Consider the following 18,816-nt stretch of genomic DNA (forward strand, 5'->3'; position numbering starts at 1 on the left):
AAAAAAAAAAAAATTTAAATGCAATTTTCATGAGTTACAAAGTGCAAAGCTCCCTTGAATCCAAGGTTACTGATAAACTCGGTTTTGACAGCTTTATAGTATTTTTTACTATCTTAAAGTGAAGTTAATAAAAACAAAAGTTCTGCAAAAAAGTTTTTCAACATTTCAGTGATTTAACTCATTTCAAATGATAACTTCCTTTGTCACCATCTCCCTAATTTTAAAAGGAAAGTTACACTAGTGATGAATTAGCAAATAAAGTTTTAAAAATATCATTTTATATTTTCCTGACACATTTTAGTAAATGAAAACTGGCAGCTTACCAGTATGATTCTTCAATAAACACGAGCTCTTTTCAAAAATTTAAATGTCTTCTATATCTTAAGCTAGTCATTGTCATTAATTAAATCAAAGTTTTTCAACTTTAATATTCAAGGTCAAGACTCATTTAGGAAATTTAACTTCCTTCATTTTCATAATGATTTTTATCAGACATGATTTAAACTTGAAAATTATAAAACTTTCCTTCTGAAATTAAGGCTATATTACTTTGCCCTTTTAAAATTATGGAGGTGCCTGTTTCTCCCATGATTTGTGGTAAAGATGTAAAACAGACACAGCTTTCTTTTTAAAACTGCTTATTGCACTAAAAGAGAGCAAAAACAAATTGTCAGTTCTTAAAATAAACATGATTATATTTCTATAAAAGATGTTGCCAATACGATTCTATAATTATTAAAGCACTATTCTAATAAATATAAAAGAAAAGGAAGCTATACTTCAAAACACATACATATATGTTTATATATACAACACATATATATAAAAATATATATATGAAAATCACATTAAGGTATGAGAGGCAGCAAGTAAACTAGCAAAAAAAAATTAAAAGAAACCTCAACAACCCTTCTCTCTACCCAATTTCAGAGACCTCAACCCTACACGATTCCAATCATGTAAAACATTTACCCTTTATAAAAGCTTTAAGGAATTTCCATGTATAACACATAGAAACAGAAGACTTTAGAATAGTAGCATCAGTTATAGAGAGAGTTACAACTTTTGACAAGTTTTCTTTTTTAATAGCAGCTTGAACAAATTCACTAAAGAAAAAGAATGGTTTAGGTGCTACTGCTTATGTACACATTGCACAAACGGCAAATGTAAGCTGAGGGCTGGAGGGGGCAGACATTCGCTCTCACAAAACCATATTTTATATATATATGTATATATAAAATAATTTTGTTTCTTAGGAAAGCAATACCAAGAGTTGAGGACTCAAAATTGTGTATGAGACAAGAGATAGGAGTAGGGTGTGCAAAATAAAAATCTAGTTTGCCATGCTTCATATTCAAATGAACCAGATACATGAATATTTGAATGTCACTGGTAGCATCAGGGAAAAAAAATGTAGGTGAAGAAGGCAAGGGAGGTAGAGAGAAAAATGAAAGTGGCAGTGGGAGAATAATAAAAGGGAAAGACAGTTCCCCGACGGAATGAACTATAAAATATATACAGGGATACATATATATCTACTATCAGTGTAGATCCAGATATATATGCATATGCAGTATGCATGTATATATGTAAAATATACAGATAACTTTTACAAGAATACATGAATGCACATTAATTTTTTTGCACACATCATTGTGAACAATCACTTTGATTATTCATATAGGTGTAGTTTTTAAAAAAAAAAAAAAACCTTCATTTACTTTTTCTTTACTTTTTTTTTTTTTTGCAAAGAGTTGTGCTGCCAAGCAACTTGAGGTAAAGGCATTAAAAGGGTTAGACTACAAGAAAGTGAAAACAAAACAACCGCGATACTTCCTACAGGAGACCGCACAAAAAGCAGTTGGCTGGTTTCATATTGCATAATGGTGCTGTGTTCCTTGATGAAGTAAACAATCTTCCTGTATCAACATAAAATCAGACCCTGGCCCCCACACAGTGTTGGTTTCTGTATGGCTGGAGGTATCCTCACCCAGCTGACTCCACTGGAAACATAAGTTGTATGTCGATTCATCTTCCAGTTCTTCCTCTCAGAGAATATTCTTAGACTTTTTAAGCAAAGTACATTGTGCGTAAGGTATCTTGGTGAATCTGTACAGCCTTGGCAAGAGCTTGTGGATCTCGTCCATTGCTCTGTCCTGAAACGTGACTTCCTTCAGCACTGTAAGAAAAGTGGCAATGAGCACAAAACCAAACCCTATTCTGATGTAATAATTCTGAAGAATATTATTTGTAGAAAAATTTTTAAAATTAAAAACAAAGTGGCCAGTGTAATGAACCCTGACATGTCTGTCATCTAGTTTCAATAATTATGAACTCAACGCCAATTCTGTTTTACTTTTCTCACCCCCCCCCAGGATTATTTAGAAGCAAATCCAAGACATCCTACAATTCTGTCTGAATATATCACTTTTATTACTGATAATCTCTCCCCTGAACTAATGGTAAAGCAACAAAATCACTACATCACACTATTACTAATAAGCCTAGACTGTACATCTTAATAGGAACCCTCACCTTGGACAATTAGTTCTATCAGTGCTTTTTATTTGGCTCACTGACTCTTTTAATAGCCTGTGGAATGTTAATTCTCAGTGGCAGTACTTTATGGCAAATAGAGAGGCACATATATGCTCACTTACACATAAATACTTAAAAAGATATTTCCCAAGAAAATCCTAACACACAGTGTATTTGGATTTGGGTGAGAATCTGTGCTTGTTATGCGTCTGTATTACCTGTCATGTTCTTTGTCCACGAGATGATATCTGGCTCTAAACGCCACCAGGTGAGCATAATACGCTGGTGCAGGTATAGAAACAGAGCGTGTACAGCGCACGTAAGTGTGGCAGAGCTGGTAAGTTAGCAGCTGAAGTTCATCTGCAGTAAAGCAGTTATCATCCCATAAAACATGATAGTGTGAAGGTCGGCTGGTACCCTAAGGAGGCAACGGAATATTCTGCTGATTTCTAAACTTCTAAATAAATATTTACCACATCTTTGTACATTAACAAAATACATCTTAGTTTAATAATCCAGTGGGGGGGAAAAAACCACAAAATTTAGCTGATTCTGGGTATGTATCCAAAAGAAGTAAAAACAGGGACTCAAACAGATGTTTGCACACCTGGGTTCAAAGCAGCATAATTCTCAATAGCAGGAGGTGGACACAATTCAAGTATCCACTGATGGCTGAATGTATAATAAAGGGTAGTGTGTGTGTGTACGAGTGTGTGTGTGTGTATATAAGGGAATACTATTCAGTCTGAAAAAGGAAGAAAAATCTGCCACATACTGTAACATGGATGAAACCTGATGTTTCCAAGGCACGGTCCTTTATATTTGTGATAAAGGTCAACTTTTCTGTTTCTAAAGCTTATGTTCTTAACATGCGTGTATGTATGCTCAGTCCTGTCCCATTCTTTGTGACCCCAATGACGCGCCAGACTCCTCTGTCCATGGGATTTTCCAAGCAAGAATACTGGAATGGGTTGCCATTTCCTTCTCCAGGGGACTCTTCCTGATCCAGGGATTGAACCAGCATCTCTTGTGTCTCCTGCACTGGTAGGCGAATTCTTAACCACTGTGCCACCTGGGAAGCCTTAAACTTTCATGACGTTATGCTAAAACGAGTCACAAAAGTACAAATATTGTAGAATTCATTTATATGAGGTAACTGAAATAGTGAAATTCACAGGAGGCAGAAAGTAGAATGGTGATCGCCATGGGTTGGAGGGAGGCGGGAATGGGGAAAAGTGAAAGTGAAAGTCGCTCAGTCCTGTCTGACTCTTTGCGACCCCATGGACCATACAGTCCATGGAATTCTCCAGTAGAATTCCACTATGGAGTGGGTAGCCTTTCCGTTCTCAGGGATTTTTCCAACCCAGGGATTGAAGCCACGTCTCCCACATTGCAGGCGGATTCTATACCAGCTGAGCCACCAGGGAAGCCCAAGAATACTGGAGTGGGTAGCCTATCCCTTCTCCAGTGGATGTTCCCGACTCAGGAATCGAACCAGGGTGTCCTACATTGCAGGTGGATTCTTTACCAGCTGAGCTACAGGGAGTTAGTATTTAATGAGAACAGAGTGTCTGGAAAGATGAGAAAGTTCCCGAGACAGAAGGTGGTATGGCTGGACAATACTGTGAATTACTTAACGCCGCAGAACTATACACTTGAAAAACAGCTACAACGGTACATTGTATGTTATGTGTTTTTTAAAACCCAGAACATTTAACTGAGTGCCTATATATTAGTTACTATGCTACAGACTGTGAATTGCAAAGAAAAACAAAGCAAAGCCAAAAGTTTGTCCTCTCTTGGAAAACATAATTCAGTAGAAGAGTAAAGGAAACAGAGCATCTACAATTATAGAACAACCAATAAGTGGTTACAGTATTACTGGTACTTAGTCCTGTATAAGAATACCAAAGGAAGTAACTATGAGAGTGAGCCCTGAGGGTTCTTCACCAAGAGAGGAATGAGGGATATTTGGCCTTTTGGGGGTGGGTGGGGTGAGCAGACACTAGAGAGAGTGAATGGCCTTAACAAAACACAGGGGGCATAAAACTCCATGGTAGATTTAGGGAACAGTTAATTGACTAAGATGAAGAGAATATGGAGCCTATGGAGAAAAAAATGAAGTTGAAATGAACATATGGAATGAGACTGAATGATATGCTTAGGAATTTGAACTTTTATCTGTAGGCAGCAGGGAAAGCACTGCACAGCTTTGTTTAACAGTAAAGATTTTAGGTGTGGTAAGAATGGGGGTTAATGTAGGATCAATAATGTCAGTAGTAATATGGAGGATGGGTTAGAAACAGAATCATGATGGAGCAGAAAATAGAAAATCTGAATAGATTGATTACTAGTGATTGAATCAAACTGATTTTGATGATGGGTAATCAAAAATCTCTCAACAAATAAAAGTCCAGGACGAGATAGTGTTCCTGGTGAATTTTACTAAACATTCAAGGAAGAATTAACACCAATCCTCCTCAAACTTCCAAAAAATAAAAGAGGAGGAAACTCTTCTAAACTCATTTTACAGGGTTAGCTGGCATCACCCTTCTACCAAAACCAGACAAGGACGTCTCAAGAAAAGAATTACAAGTCAATATCCCTGATGAACACAGACACAAAAATCCTCAACAAAATACTAGCAAATCAAATTCAACAGTACATTAAAAGGATCATAAACCATGACTGAAAGTGAAAGTCACTCAGTTGTGTTCAACTCTTTGCTACCCTGTGGACTGCAGCCTGCCAAGCTCCTCTGTCCATGGAATTCTCCAGGCAAGAATACTGAAGTGGGTAGCTGTTCGCTTCTCCAGGGGATCTCCCCAGCCCAGGGACTGAACCTAGGTCTCCCACACTGTGGGCAGGGTTCTTACAGTCTGAGTCACCAGGGAAGCCCAGATTTATTCTAGGTTGTGAGGATGGGTCAGTATCTGCAAATCAGTCAATGTGATTTGACCACATTAACAAAATTAAGGATAAAAGTCATATGATCATTTCAATAGAAGCAGAAAATGCATTTGACAAAATTCAACACCCATTTATAATGAAAACTCTCAACAATGTGGGTATGGAGGGAACATACTTCCTTTTTTTCATGGACATGCTTTGCAGCATGGGGGGCCTTACTTCCCCAACCAGGGATCAGATCTGTACCCACTGCAGTGGAAGCATGGAGTCTTAACCACTGGACTGCCAAGGAAGTCCCAAGACTTCTCTTTTTGATTTCAGAGAAGTTTGAAATTATAATAAATCTGGGAAGACATGTAAAGAATGGTCTTTGGTCCCTATGAAATATTCCTGGTTATTTGCTGACTAGAGTTAATTTTCAATTTGGTGTACCCCCAAAGTACTGGTTCCTAAAGTTTCTGGTTAAATACATTGGAGAAATAGTCCTGTCTTGAAAATTTATAATAACCATTTGCATGTGAATAGCATCCAAAAGTTCTAAAGTAAAAAAAAAACAAAACAAAAAAACCCTACCTGTTTAATCAGCATTTCTAAAATTTACATGAACAGAGAATCTTTTTCTCCCCTCTGTTATATTTATTAAGAAGTTATAGCAGTAGTGTTCAGATACATGGAGGGAAACATTATGTACTCAAATGATACAGATTTTAACTCAGAAGGTACTTTTAACTTTGTTTTGTTGACTGTTACCACCCACCATAAAAATGTACCACACTGATTGTAAAGAGGAGCAGATTTAAGAACATATATAAATGAACGGGACAGTAATTTTAAAGCCCTAAGAGTGAAACCGGGGTTAGTGTATGTGGAACATATAAAGCTTTAAGATATACAGTTAGGTGCACCTTCCTGAAGTTTCTATTTTAATCAATAGCAAGTAAACTAACATAGTTTAGGGCTACAGATGTCTCTCAGACATCACGGGAATGTGGATTCACTCTCCTTTGCTGAGCAGTTTGAGAAGCACTGAATTACAGCTTATGTGCTACTAAGTATAGCTAACAAATTGACAAAAAGATTTTCTGAAAATAAAAGACTTAAAAAGTTATGTAACAGAAACTTAAAGTTTGTAATTCTACAACTAAACTCTCTCACATGCTCAATATCTGCCAATAAATGAAGAAGTTTTCTATGAAGTATTATTATCAAAAAGAATATATCAAAGGAACAGTCAGGTTACATTAAATTGAAGACCCAGTTTCGGGAGACGACTTCCATTAAACTACTTATATTCTGGTATTTTCATAGAAATAAGTCCTCCTCAATGTGAAAAAGGGGATACGATTTAGTTACTGAGAGTTTCATCTAACTTCAGACGGAAACAATCTGAAGTGTGGAAAAGAATATTTCTTTCTCCTTTTTCTGAGATGCAGAAGAATGGAAGTTCTTGAATTACTTCACCCAAAGTCTGGGCTTACCTGTATCCCAGCATGACTACAGAGGTAAAAATCAAACTCATACGGGTGGGTAATGTCTGTGTCCACCGTTGTTCCAGCCGGGATGTTGCCACTTCTTCCGACCTAGATTCATTTGGTCAAAATTTAAACAAACAAGTCAAAGGTAAAGAATGTATCTGAAAGCACTTGTAAAAAGATATAAATACACAGGCTGATCCCATGCTTCACTACTTCCAGCCTGAAATAATACTTGAGAAGGTATTAAGAGCAGACCTCATTCTAGTCCTAGTTCCTATTCTTAAAAGTTGCTAAAAGTGAGAGCTGATCAACAATGTTTTATTCATCTCCATGGATGCTTAGCTGGTAGTTGATCCCAATATGGGTTGAACACTTAAAAAAATTGTTTTAGGAAGTAACTTTAAGTGCTCCAATTTATAACATCCGTGCATGGCAGGTTCTCTGAATATGTAATTCTTATGAAAATTAGCATTTTTCTCAGAGAATCCTATATTTTTAGAGTGAAAGGATGCTGACAACAACATAAGTAAGCTAGAGTCACCATTTGGTAGCTATTTATATGTCAGGATTTTACATACATTATTTCTAATTCTGATAATCCTGCAAGTTAAGCATTCCCATTTTGGGGCAAACTATGGCTCAGGAATATAAAATAACTTGCCCAGTAGCATACAGTATAGGCCAGGACAGTCAAACATGGAAATGATTACAAAGGCCTTATTTCTTTTATTTCATATTAGCAGGTTCAACATCTTATAAGGAAATAGACACCATGATTGTCTCTAAGTAATACATGATGTGAACAAAACAGGTAGAAGTTCCTGATAATGACAGGCTCCTAACAAAACAATTTAAAATGCATATATATACTTACCTCTAGCTCCTTATCCCTAACACATTTAAAATCATTAATTATAAGTCGAGGTTTATAAGACTAACAAATCAGAAACTATCCTAATGACTCAGATATTCTTTCTGCCATGTGAGGGCCCACCACCAGGTGCGGGCTTCAGTTACAGCCTTGCAGGGCAGCCAGCTAGCCTTCCCCAAGTCACAAAACAAAGAAAATAGTTCACAGTCTTACTAAATTACGCCTATTCTTAACACCCAGATCTCCTTATTAACACATATAAACAGTTTCACTCTGTTTACAGGGGCAGCAGAATGCCTGGGATCATATCACAGCGCCACCGAGTTTCTAGTCATGAGATCTAGGACACAGTGCTTTCCTTGCTGTGCCTATTTCCTCATTTATAATGATCTCTCATCTATTATGATTAGGAGGTATTGAGAGCAAAGGTGAAAGAGAAGCAAATAAATGAAGGAAAGGCACAATTAAACACCAGTTGCAAGAAATCATTAAATCTAACTTAGATTTTCCTAATCCAACTTCTGAAGAAAGCTTTGGTTTCCTAGGTATAGAAATGTAGCTAGTAATTTGGGGCAAAGGACTTTAACAACACGGAGGCCAGAATAAAACTACCATTACTGCTATGAGAGGTGTGGCAAAGGACAGTAGTAAAAGCACCCTGGAGCCAGACTGCCTAATAAGCTTGCCTAATTCGAGTCCCAGCTCGGCCCAGTACTAGCTTTGTAACCTTGGGAGGTTATTTAACCTCCATGTGGCAGAGTTTCCTCCTGTGAAAACTGGGGATAATAATAATAAAGTTCCTCATAGTGTTGTTTGTGAGGACTAAATGAGTTAAACTTATAAAGAAGACCCAGAACAGTGCCTGTCATCATGCCCTCTTTCTCTATCACAACAACCATTACCACCATCCTACAACTAGTTAACTTCCACCGAGTGTTCAGCGTGTGCTAAGCACCGTTCTAAGTATATTAACATGTTTTAATTTTAAAAAATTATTTCAAAAACCCAAAATAATGCAAATATTAATGCTATCCAAACCTTGTTTAGAAAAAAAAAACAGGCACAGAGATTTTAAGTTATTTGCCCGAAGTTATACAACAAGTGCAAGCAAAGACCAGGTATCAAAATATATACCAAAGACAAGACACACTCCTCTCTTTCTCAGTCTTTTCTAATGATCCCCCTTCCCAAGAGGACACTAACCCTTGCAATCCTCAGATTTCTCTGCTCTAAGGTTCGCAAGATGGAGGCAAAACACTGGAAATGAGTTAGCTTGCATGAATTTTCACTAATCACTCTATGATGTCCCTCATTTGTAAAATTAATTTTTACAAGAGATTTTGAAACTAGGACGTAACTTTTTTCTTCTGAACACTGAAGGAAAATATGAATAAAAAGAATAATTTAAAAACTCTAAATTTCTTCACAACAACAAAAAAGTATAACGGGATTCTGAACATCTGGAGTGCTCCCAGAAATTCTAGGAGGTTAAAAAAATTATCCTGTTTTGATGCCTCTATACTCATAATCAAGCTGTTTTGTTGTAACCTACTACCATATGTTAGAAATCCTGCTGTTGGCAGAGAGCCTTTGTTAAGTGCTCTATGAACCATATGATATAACCTTTGCTTGGGACAATAAGTGTTACAACAGATGCAAGATTACCCTTTCAGTTCTATCAGCACAAAACAGTCGAGTGTGGTGTCTCTTCTGAACTACAATGTAGGTTATTCCAGGTTGATAGTCTTTCTCCAAACTGATGCAGGCTTCTCGAATTGCTAGGAGTTCATAATATAATACCTAGAGAAGATTAAATGGGAAGATTTGATAGAATCAGTTCTATACATACTTCAAAGTAAGATACTGATTTACACTCAGTTTAACTCATTACTTTATAGCTAACTATACTTCTCTATTTTATCCTGACTAATACCAGAGCATGGTCTTAGTGATCAAGGTTTACACATCCACAATAAACACTTTAAAAGGGAAAATCTAAGGAAGGGTCAAAATTTGACTGTAGGAGCTCTCAACTTAATTAAAGCTTCTAACTTCAGAACTAGACACCACATTATAAATACAGTACCTGATATAACCATAGTACGGGAGAATCCCGGGCAACCAACCTGCCTGAACTGCCCCTCTGAAACACCATCCCGATAGAAGATGATACGAGTAGGCTTGAATCGAGTTGACTTATAAAACTGAATGAGAAGTTCTCGGACCATGGAGGCGAGGTCCTGGATGATCTCCTGTCGGGGTCTCTGAACTCTTACAGTAGCACAGTATCTGCTTGGGTGGGCATCCATACTACCTACAACCTAGGTTGGAAGAAGTAAAAAAAAAAAAATAGAAATTAAGGTAATCAAAAGTGTATCAGTATGAATTTTACCATAAAAAATTGGAAAAAAAAATACCTAGATTTCATTTAAATGTGTATTTTACTATAACCTTAACAATCACTGTTCATTTTGAAAGTAATGAAAACAGACAATTCCAGTGACGAACAGAATAAGTGAAGAACAGAATAAAAGACCCAGTCTAGGGTCAAAAACTATTTTCCTCTAAGTAGGCTGCACTTTACATTTAACAATTTGATTCTAATTTACAGATGTTGCTGGTAAACCTAAATACTGGTAAAGATAGACAAAAAGATGTATATAAAGAGAACAAGAGGAAGAATAAAAGTAAAAAAGAGGATCCATTCAAACACCTGTGCTTCCCTGAGAGCTCAGTTGGTAAAGAACCCTCCTACAATGCAGGAGACCCAGGTTTGATCCCTGGATGGGGACGATCCCCTGGAGAAGGAAATGGCAACCCATTCTAGTATTCTTGCCTAGAAAATTTCATGGACAGAGAAGCCTGGCAGGCTATAGTCCATGGGGTCTCCAAGAGTCAAACACGATTTAACAACTAAATCACCACCATTCAAACACCTGATTTCTCTTACAGTTTAGCAAACTACCCCAGAAGTCATACTCAGAAGATTTTGGCATCCTCTTTTGGGGGCTTCCCTGATAGCTCAGTTGATAAAGAATCTGCCTGCAATGCAGGAGACCCTGGTTCAATTCTCGGTCGGGAAGATCCCCTGAAGAAGGGTAGGCTAGCCATTCCAGCATTCTTGGGCTTCCCTGGTGGCTCAGCTGGTAAAGAATCCACCGGCAATGTGGGAGACCTGGGTTCGATCCCTGGGTTGGGAAGATCCCCTGGAGAAGGGAATGGCTACCCACTCCAGTATTCTGGCCTGGAGAATTCCATGGACTGTGTAGTCCATGGGGCTGCAAAGAGTCAGATATGACCAAGCGACTTTCACTTTCTTTCACTTTAAGAACTGTTCAGTTCAGTTCAGTTCAGTTGCTCAGTTGTGTCTGACTCTTTGCGACCCCATGAATCGCAGCACGCCAGGCCTCCCTGTCCATCACCAACTCCCGGAGTTCACTCAAATTCATGTCCATCGAGTCTGTGATGCCATCCAGCCATCTCATCCTCTGTCGTCCCCTTCTCCTCCTGCCCCCAATCCCTCCCAGCATCAGAGTCTTTTCCAATGAGTCAACTCTTTGCATGAGGTGGCCAAAGTACTGGAGTTTCAGCTTCAGCATCATTCCTTCCAAAGAAATCCCAGGGCTGATCTCCTTCAGAATGGACTGGTTGGATCTCCTTGCAGTCCAAGGGACTCTCAAGAGTCTTCTCCAACACCACAGTTCAAAAGCATCTATTCTTTGGCACTCAGCTTTCTTCACTGTCCAACTCTCACATCCATACATGACCACTGGAAAAACCATAGCCTTGACTAGACGGACCTTTGTTGGCAAAGTAATGTCTCTGCTTTTGAATATGCTATCTAGGTTGGTCATAACTTTCCTTCCAAGGAGTAAGTGTCTTTCAATTTCATGGCTGCAGTCACCATCTGCAGTGATTTTGGAGCCCAGAAAAATAAAGTCTGACACTGTTTCCCCATCTATTTCCCATGAAGTGATGGGACCGAATGCCATGATCTGTTACGCTTCCTAAATTTTTAAAAGAATTTTTCCTCTTTTACTGCAATGCCCTAGATAAAAAGTCCTGACTCTATACTCAGTCTTATTGTGTTGTATTTATGCTTTGTATCTGGTCACTGGAGAAGTTAGTATTGGTTCTGAGAGTAGCTATCTTAATTTTTTCTTTCTGTGTCTTAATATTGTTGTGTTTGCAGCCCATGCATTGCAGTTAGAGAGTAGCCCCCACTCACTGCAACTAGAGAAAAGCCTTTGCAACAACGAAGACCCACAACAGCCAAAAATGAAAATTAAGAAATAAATAAAGGTAGGCAAGAGATAGAATGTTAAGATAGATGTTAAGAGAAGCAGTATTAAAGATTTCAAGTGCAAAGTATTAAACTGGACAAAGGTGAAGATATTTTATACTGAAAAAAAAGGAATGCACCAAACTTGTATGTGATACATCTTTCTGTAATAATGACATGACTGAAATACATAAACTCTTTGAATTATAAAAAGTAACTGAAAATATGCAATTATGGAGAGGCCAAACAGACAAATTTCTGTGTAGGACACAGAAGAGTTGAGTAATACAATTAGTAAACTTGATCTAATCGATATATATGGAACCTGTAGCCTCCGAACTAGAGAATAATCATTCTTTTAAAAAATCCAAAGAACATTTGAAAGTTGGCTCTGGATAGATCTACATAAATATACATAATCTGTAAAACTTCACAAATGTATTTTTAAAACTTTATATATATTTACAAAAGCTTATTTCAAAGAAAATGTCATTAAAATTCAGAAAGTTAAAACCAAAATGTTGATCTTCATGTAAATTTGAGATAAGATAAACCTGCCTGATACTCACAGCAGCAATAGAAGGCTTCTTCCCATCACCAGCTGGCGGATGAGTGACATCTGCTCCCAAAAAGATCACTGGTTGCTGGAACACAGAAGGTCTTAAACACATTTTTAACAAGAGTTAGATAAATTTTTTCATTATGCTTTTATCTGTCTCACACTAGGGCAGCACAATTGCAAGTTGTTGGTATAGCACAGAGAAGATCCTTTTCAGACAGCTTCTGCCTTAAGCAGCTGTGCTGATGGTTGTAAAGGGCAGCTGCGGCTAGCATTCTTCATAATAGGCATAAAATGATAAAATTTCCTCATATTAACCCATCAATTTATATCAACCTTTCTTTAATCTACTTACATTTTAAGCCAGTGTAATCTTGAAAGGAGATAAAGAATCATTAAACCACACTGGAAGGGATTAAGGGAGTCTACTACTCCCCGAACAAAAGTGTAAAATTTGAGTAACATATATTTAATAGTCATAAAGTAGCTAGTGGTTCATTTTATTTTAAAATTGTATTCTTGAAAGTCAAATGACTATTTCTCTTAGTTCTTGGGCTTGATAAAATTCTATATTCATCTCATTTATGAATCTCATTTATATTTAATAGGGATGGGAAATAGAGGCAGTATGGAAAAACAGGGAAAAAAAAGAGCTTTTGTGTCAACAAGACATTTAAGATTTTAGAGCCCTAGTTGCTTCAACTATTAAAAGGAAACCTATTGTTTAATTCTCCAAATAACATTATGCCTCTTCCCCAGCACCCTATTTCTAGGTCATCATGTCTCATAGGTCCTAAGAGCTCTTAGACATGATGGCAATGTAACAGTAACATCTGTTGTCCAATTGACCCCAGCAATTGATATGACTTATTTAACTGATTTACTTAATTGACATGCCCCCTCTGGTGGCTCAGACGGTAAAGCGTCTGTCTACAACGTGGGAGACCTGGGTCGGAGACCTGGGTCTGATCCCTGGGTCAGGAAGTTCCCTGGACAAGGAAATGGTAACCCACTCCAGTACTCTTGCCTAGAAAATCCCATGGACAGAGGAACCTGGTGTCCATGGGGTCGCAAAGAGTCGGACATGACTGAGCGACTTCACTTTCACTTTCTCCTCTAATCCCTGGGATTCCCTGGTGGCTCAGCTGGTAAAGAATCCAATCACAATGCGGGAGGATCCCTGAGTTGGGAAGATCCCCTGGAGAAGGGAACGGCTACCCACTCCAGTACTCTGGCCTGGAGAATTCCATGGACTGTATAGTCCATGGGGTCGCAAAGAGTCGGACATGACTGGGTGACTTTCACTTCACTTCCCTTCTCCCCTAACCCCACCCTAAGTCCCTAAAGGAGGAAGAAAGGCTTCCCTCACTTTCTAGGTGAGTGGCCTCAAGACACCAGCTTGAAGATGACTACTGGACTTACCTGGTGGTGCAGTGGATAAGAATCCACCTGCCAATGCAGGGGACATGGGTTTGAAAACTCCACACGTCGCAGAGAACTAAGCCCGTGTGCAACAACTACTGAGCCTTTGCTCTAGAGCCCAGGAGCTGCAACTACGGAGCCCACGTGCTGCAACCACTGAAGCCCGTGCACACACAGCCTGTGCTCTGCAGCAAGAGAGGCCACCACAATAAGAAGCCCAAGCACCACAACAGAGTAGCCCCCATTCGCTGCAACTAGAGAAAGCCTGCCTAAAAGTAACAAAGACCCAGCGCAGCCAAAAGAAAAAACAAGAAGGTGACTACCAAACAATGAAAAAATTTTACAAGCTGGATGCATCTGAAAAAATAAAGTTCTCAATACTTTCTAGTGAGAGCTGAGGAACTTTGTACATTAAATGAAAATGGGATTTTTCATAAAGCAGTCTCTTAAATTTTGCCAATCAAAACTCTTTACTTTTTGCCAAAATTTCTACTTATCGCCTATGGCAGGAATCACCAAAGTTGTCTCTTACATAGGTCTTAGGTATGGCTGCTGCTGCCGCTAAGTCGCTTCAGTAATGTCCGACTCTGTGCAACCCCATAGACAGCAGCCCACCAGGCTCCCCCGTCCCTGGGATTCTCCAGGCAAGAGCACTGGACTGGGTTGCCATTTCCTCCTCCAATGCATGAAAGGGAAAAGTCAAAGTGAAGTCGCTCAGTCATGTCCGACTCTTAGCAACCCCATGGACTGCAGCCTACCAGGCTGCTCCGCCCATGGGATTTTCCAGGCAAGAGTACTGGAGTGGGGTGCCATTGCCTTCTCCTAGGTATGGCAAAACATAGAAAAATTAAGGTATGAAAACTAATGGAAAAAAAATGAATATCTTATTAGGTGATTAGCTTATCTTACCTTTGATGAGGTACAAGAATATTATTGATCCCTCCAAGTTTAACATTTATCTTCAGGCACAGGTTTGAGAGAGTTTGAGGGGATGTTTTTATTACATTCTTGACTTGAACACATTGTGTAGCCATACCCAAAAGTGTATCTCCGACACGTTTCACCTCCGCTAGGAAACAAATACAAACATCTCTAGTTAAAAAAGGTCAAATTTTACTGACCATTAAGCTGCTTTGTATGTTTTCCCCTGTGAAATATATCACTGTATTACAGGATACCCCAAATTATACCAATACTAAAACAATGTTATTAAAATTTATAGTATACTGTCTTTTTTTGGGCAATGCAGCGTGGGTTGTGGAATTTTAGTTCCCCAACCAGGGACTGAACCTGGGCCTTTAGTAATGAGAGCCAACTGATCCTAATTACTGGACTGCCAGGGAATTCCCTATACTGCCTTATTTGATTATATAAATGTGTAGTGTCTTGAGGTCATTCAAGAGTGCAGTTAGTAATATAATTTCTATCTTAAATGTTTTAAACTGATGTCTAGCCAATTAAAATAAACTGGATCTTTTGAATTAACTGTTTCCAGGATTTCTGAAAACTCTGTTCTAAAATAGACAATTATAAAATATGAAAAATTATCCTAAAATATAAAGTATACTGCCTTGAAGATCAGCTTAAGCATTTAGTGATAATGTTTCCAGTTGTTTTCTTCATATATAAGAAAGTATATTTTTGTCTTCATGAAAATACTATAACTGCAACTGAAAAACCAGAGAAAAATATCAATACATAAACCCTTATTAGTATTTAATTGTACTTTCTTCCAGTAATATTTTAATCTGTATTATTTTAATGCAGTTATAATCACAGTATACTTATAGCTTTCAATCCTATTTTCCAAAGTTTAATTTAGAAATATTAAAAAAAAAAAAAGAAATATAGAGGTATTACAGTATACAGGCTTTTATCCTGTCCCTTTCTTTATCCTGTTTCCTTTTCTTATCTAAGTATTCACACAATGACATATTTTTGAACTGAATATAGGTTTCTATTATTTCATCAATAATATATCAAATAGATTTCTATTATTTCAAAGAACATTATGAATAACATCTTTGTATATTTACTTTTGTTTGGTTGTGTAACTATAGCTTCAGGATAAATTTCTATAGGTAGAATTTTTATAGATACTGAAAAATCACCCTCCAAAAAGATTTATTAATTCATTTAACAAATATTTATCGAGTCATCTGATACATGCTAGCACTGTGTGAAGCTCTGGGGATACAATGCTAAGTCAAGACAGACACTGTTTTTGCCCTCATAGAATTTATAGTCTAGTCAGAGAAATAGGCATTAGTTAAATAATTTTAAATTTAACATCACAACTGTGAAACAACATAAAGGAGTGGTAACAAGGTGCTGCTGCTCCTCCTGCTGCTGCTAAGTCGCTTCAGTCGTGTCCGACTCTGTGCAACCCCAGAGACGGCAGCCCACCAGGCTCCCCCGTCCCTGGGATTCTCCAGGCAAGAACACTGGAGTGGGTTGCCATTTCCTTCTCCAATGCATGAAAAGTGAAAAGTGAAAGTGAAGTCACTCAGTCACGTCCGACTCTTAGCAACCCCATGGACTGCAGCCTACCAGGCTCCTCCGCCCATGGGATTTTCCAGGCAAGAGTACTGGAGTGGGTTGCCATTGCCTTGAAGACAATAAATGTTAAGAGAATCTGACCTTGTCAGGGAGGTCAGGAAAAGCTTCCCCCAAGGAAGGGATGTCAGAACTAAAAAAGAATGTGTGTTTACTTGGTGAAGGGTGGAAGAGAGTTATGAGAAGCAATATAGGTAGAAGGAAGAGGGTAATCAAAGAGATCCTGTGGGGAAAAAAGCATAAAGCAAGAAGATGAATTCTGAAGAGGTAAGAAGTCATGGATTAGAACATGCAAACCCTTGGAAGATAATCTTAAGTGTCAATTTTATCAATTGCATAATGAAAAACTACTGAAGTGGGGGTGATTGGGAAGGTGGTAAAATCAGATCTGTACTTTAAAAATAGTACTCTGGACACTGGCTATAGCACTAACACATAAAAGATTAGAAGTCATCACTTCCATCCTCACAACAACAGAAAAAGCTGAACAAAACTGAAAATCAATGATTTGTCTTTGTCTTAAATCCATCAGAGAAATGAGGTAACAAAGAGAACTGCCACCCCAAAACAGGTGAATACAATGAATCACAGTCAAGATCAGCTTATTAGAAGCAGAAACTGATGAAGCCATTAACTGCAGGAACAATTAAACACTAACTCCTGGGAATTCTATGGCAGCCCAGTGGCTAGGACTCCCAAGCTCTCACTGCCAAGGACCAGGGTTCAGTTCCTGGTTGGGTCGGGGAACTAAGATTCCACAAGCTGCGCAGCGTGGCCAAGAACAAACAAAACAAAACACACACACAGAAAACCACACACACTAACTCCTATATCTCAAGAAGAAAACCCAAGCAATCCAAATAAAAATGAGCAAAGGATTTGAATAGACATTTCTCCAAAGAAGATCTACAGTTGGTCAACAAACACAGGAAAAGATATTCCACATCACTAATCATTAAAGAATGCAAATCAAAACCATAATGAGATACTACCCCATACCCAATAGGATGGCTAAAATAAATGACAAGTACTGGCAGGAATGTGGAGAAACTGAAACCTTGCCCATTGCTGATAGGAACGTAAAATGGTGCAGATTCCGTGGAAAACAGCAAGGCAATTGCTCAAGAAACTAAAACTGAATTACCATATAATCCAACAATTTCACTTCTGGGAATAGATCCAAAAGAAGGGAAAGGAAGGACTGGAACAGAGAGCTGTATGCTCATGTTCAAAGCAGCGTTATGGTGGAAGTAATCCAAGAGCTCACTGATACATGAATAGATAAACAAAGTGTGGATACACATGCAAGGGAATATTATTTAGCTTTAAAAAGGAAGAAAATTCTGATACATACTCTAGCACAGATTAACCTGAGGAACATTATACTAAATGAAATAAACAGTTACAAAGGACAAATACTATTATGATCCATTTATATGCGGTAACTAGAATAGTCAAATTCATACAATCAAAGTAGAATACAGGTTTCTAGGAGTTGGGAAGGAGAGATGGGGAGTTAGTGCTGAGTTTCAATTAGGGATGATTGGAGATGGATGGTGGTGATGGCTGTACAACATGAATGTACTTGATGTCACTGAACTGTATGCTTGTTAAAATGGTAAATTTTATGTTTTATATTTATTTTACCACAAAAAAAGGGGAATAAAATTCTTATACATACTACAACATAGATAAACCTCCAGGACATTACCCTAAGTGAAATAAGCCAAGAACAAAGAGATAAGTATTGTACGACTCCATTTACACAAGTTACTAGAATAGGTAAATTCATAGAGACAGAAAGTAGAATAGAAGCTACCAGGGGCTGGTGGGTAGGGGAATGGGGAGTTATTGTTTAATGGGTACAGAATTCTGTCTGAGATGATGAAAAAATTCTGGAAATGAATAGCAGTGATAGTTGCACAGTGCTGTGAATATACTTTACGCCACTGAACCGTGTACTCTAAGACGGTTAAAATGGTAAATTTTATGTTATGTATATTTTACCATGCATACACACCAAAACTTGTTAAAAAATAGTTAATTCCAGAACATCCTATGAAAACAGTATATCAGAAAGAATGAACACTACAATCAAAATTTGACACCAGGGCCTTTCTTGGTGGTCCAATGACTCCAGTGCAGGGGGCACCAGTTCCATCCCTGGTAGGGGAACTAAGTGCCCACATGCTGCATGGCAGGG

At 38.1% G+C, this 18,816-nt stretch overlaps 1 protein-coding gene across 5 annotated transcripts in view; it reads right to left on the reverse strand.

Annotated features, from left to right (window-relative positions):
- Window positions 1-1,690: 1,690 nt before the first annotated feature.
- LOC102274366 (argonaute RISC catalytic component 3) overlaps window positions 1,691-18,816 on the reverse strand; it is a 118,486-nt gene continuing 101,360 nt past the window's right edge. For all 5 annotated transcript variants that reach the window (XM_070368437.1, XM_070368438.1, XM_070368441.1 and 2 more), the window contains 7 exons: window positions 14,967-15,126; window positions 12,646-12,736; window positions 9,921-10,115; window positions 9,460-9,594; window positions 6,927-7,028; window positions 2,757-2,956; window positions 1,691-2,179 (listed from right to left, as the gene is read on the reverse strand). In XM_070368437.1, the coding sequence (XP_070224538.1) occupies window positions 2,071-2,179; window positions 2,757-2,956; window positions 6,927-7,028; window positions 9,460-9,594; window positions 9,921-10,115; window positions 12,646-12,736; window positions 14,967-15,126 (992 nt within the window). In that variant the 3' untranslated portion in view covers window positions 1,691-2,070. The remainder of the gene's footprint in view (window positions 2,180-2,756; window positions 2,957-6,926; window positions 7,029-9,459; window positions 9,595-9,920; window positions 10,116-12,645; window positions 12,737-14,966; window positions 15,127-18,816) is intronic.

This window comes from Bos mutus, chromosome 3, assembly GCF_027580195.1.
Source record: "Bos mutus isolate GX-2022 chromosome 3, NWIPB_WYAK_1.1, whole genome shotgun sequence".
NCBI classification, from domain to species: domain Eukaryota; kingdom Metazoa; phylum Chordata; class Mammalia; order Artiodactyla; family Bovidae; genus Bos; species Bos mutus.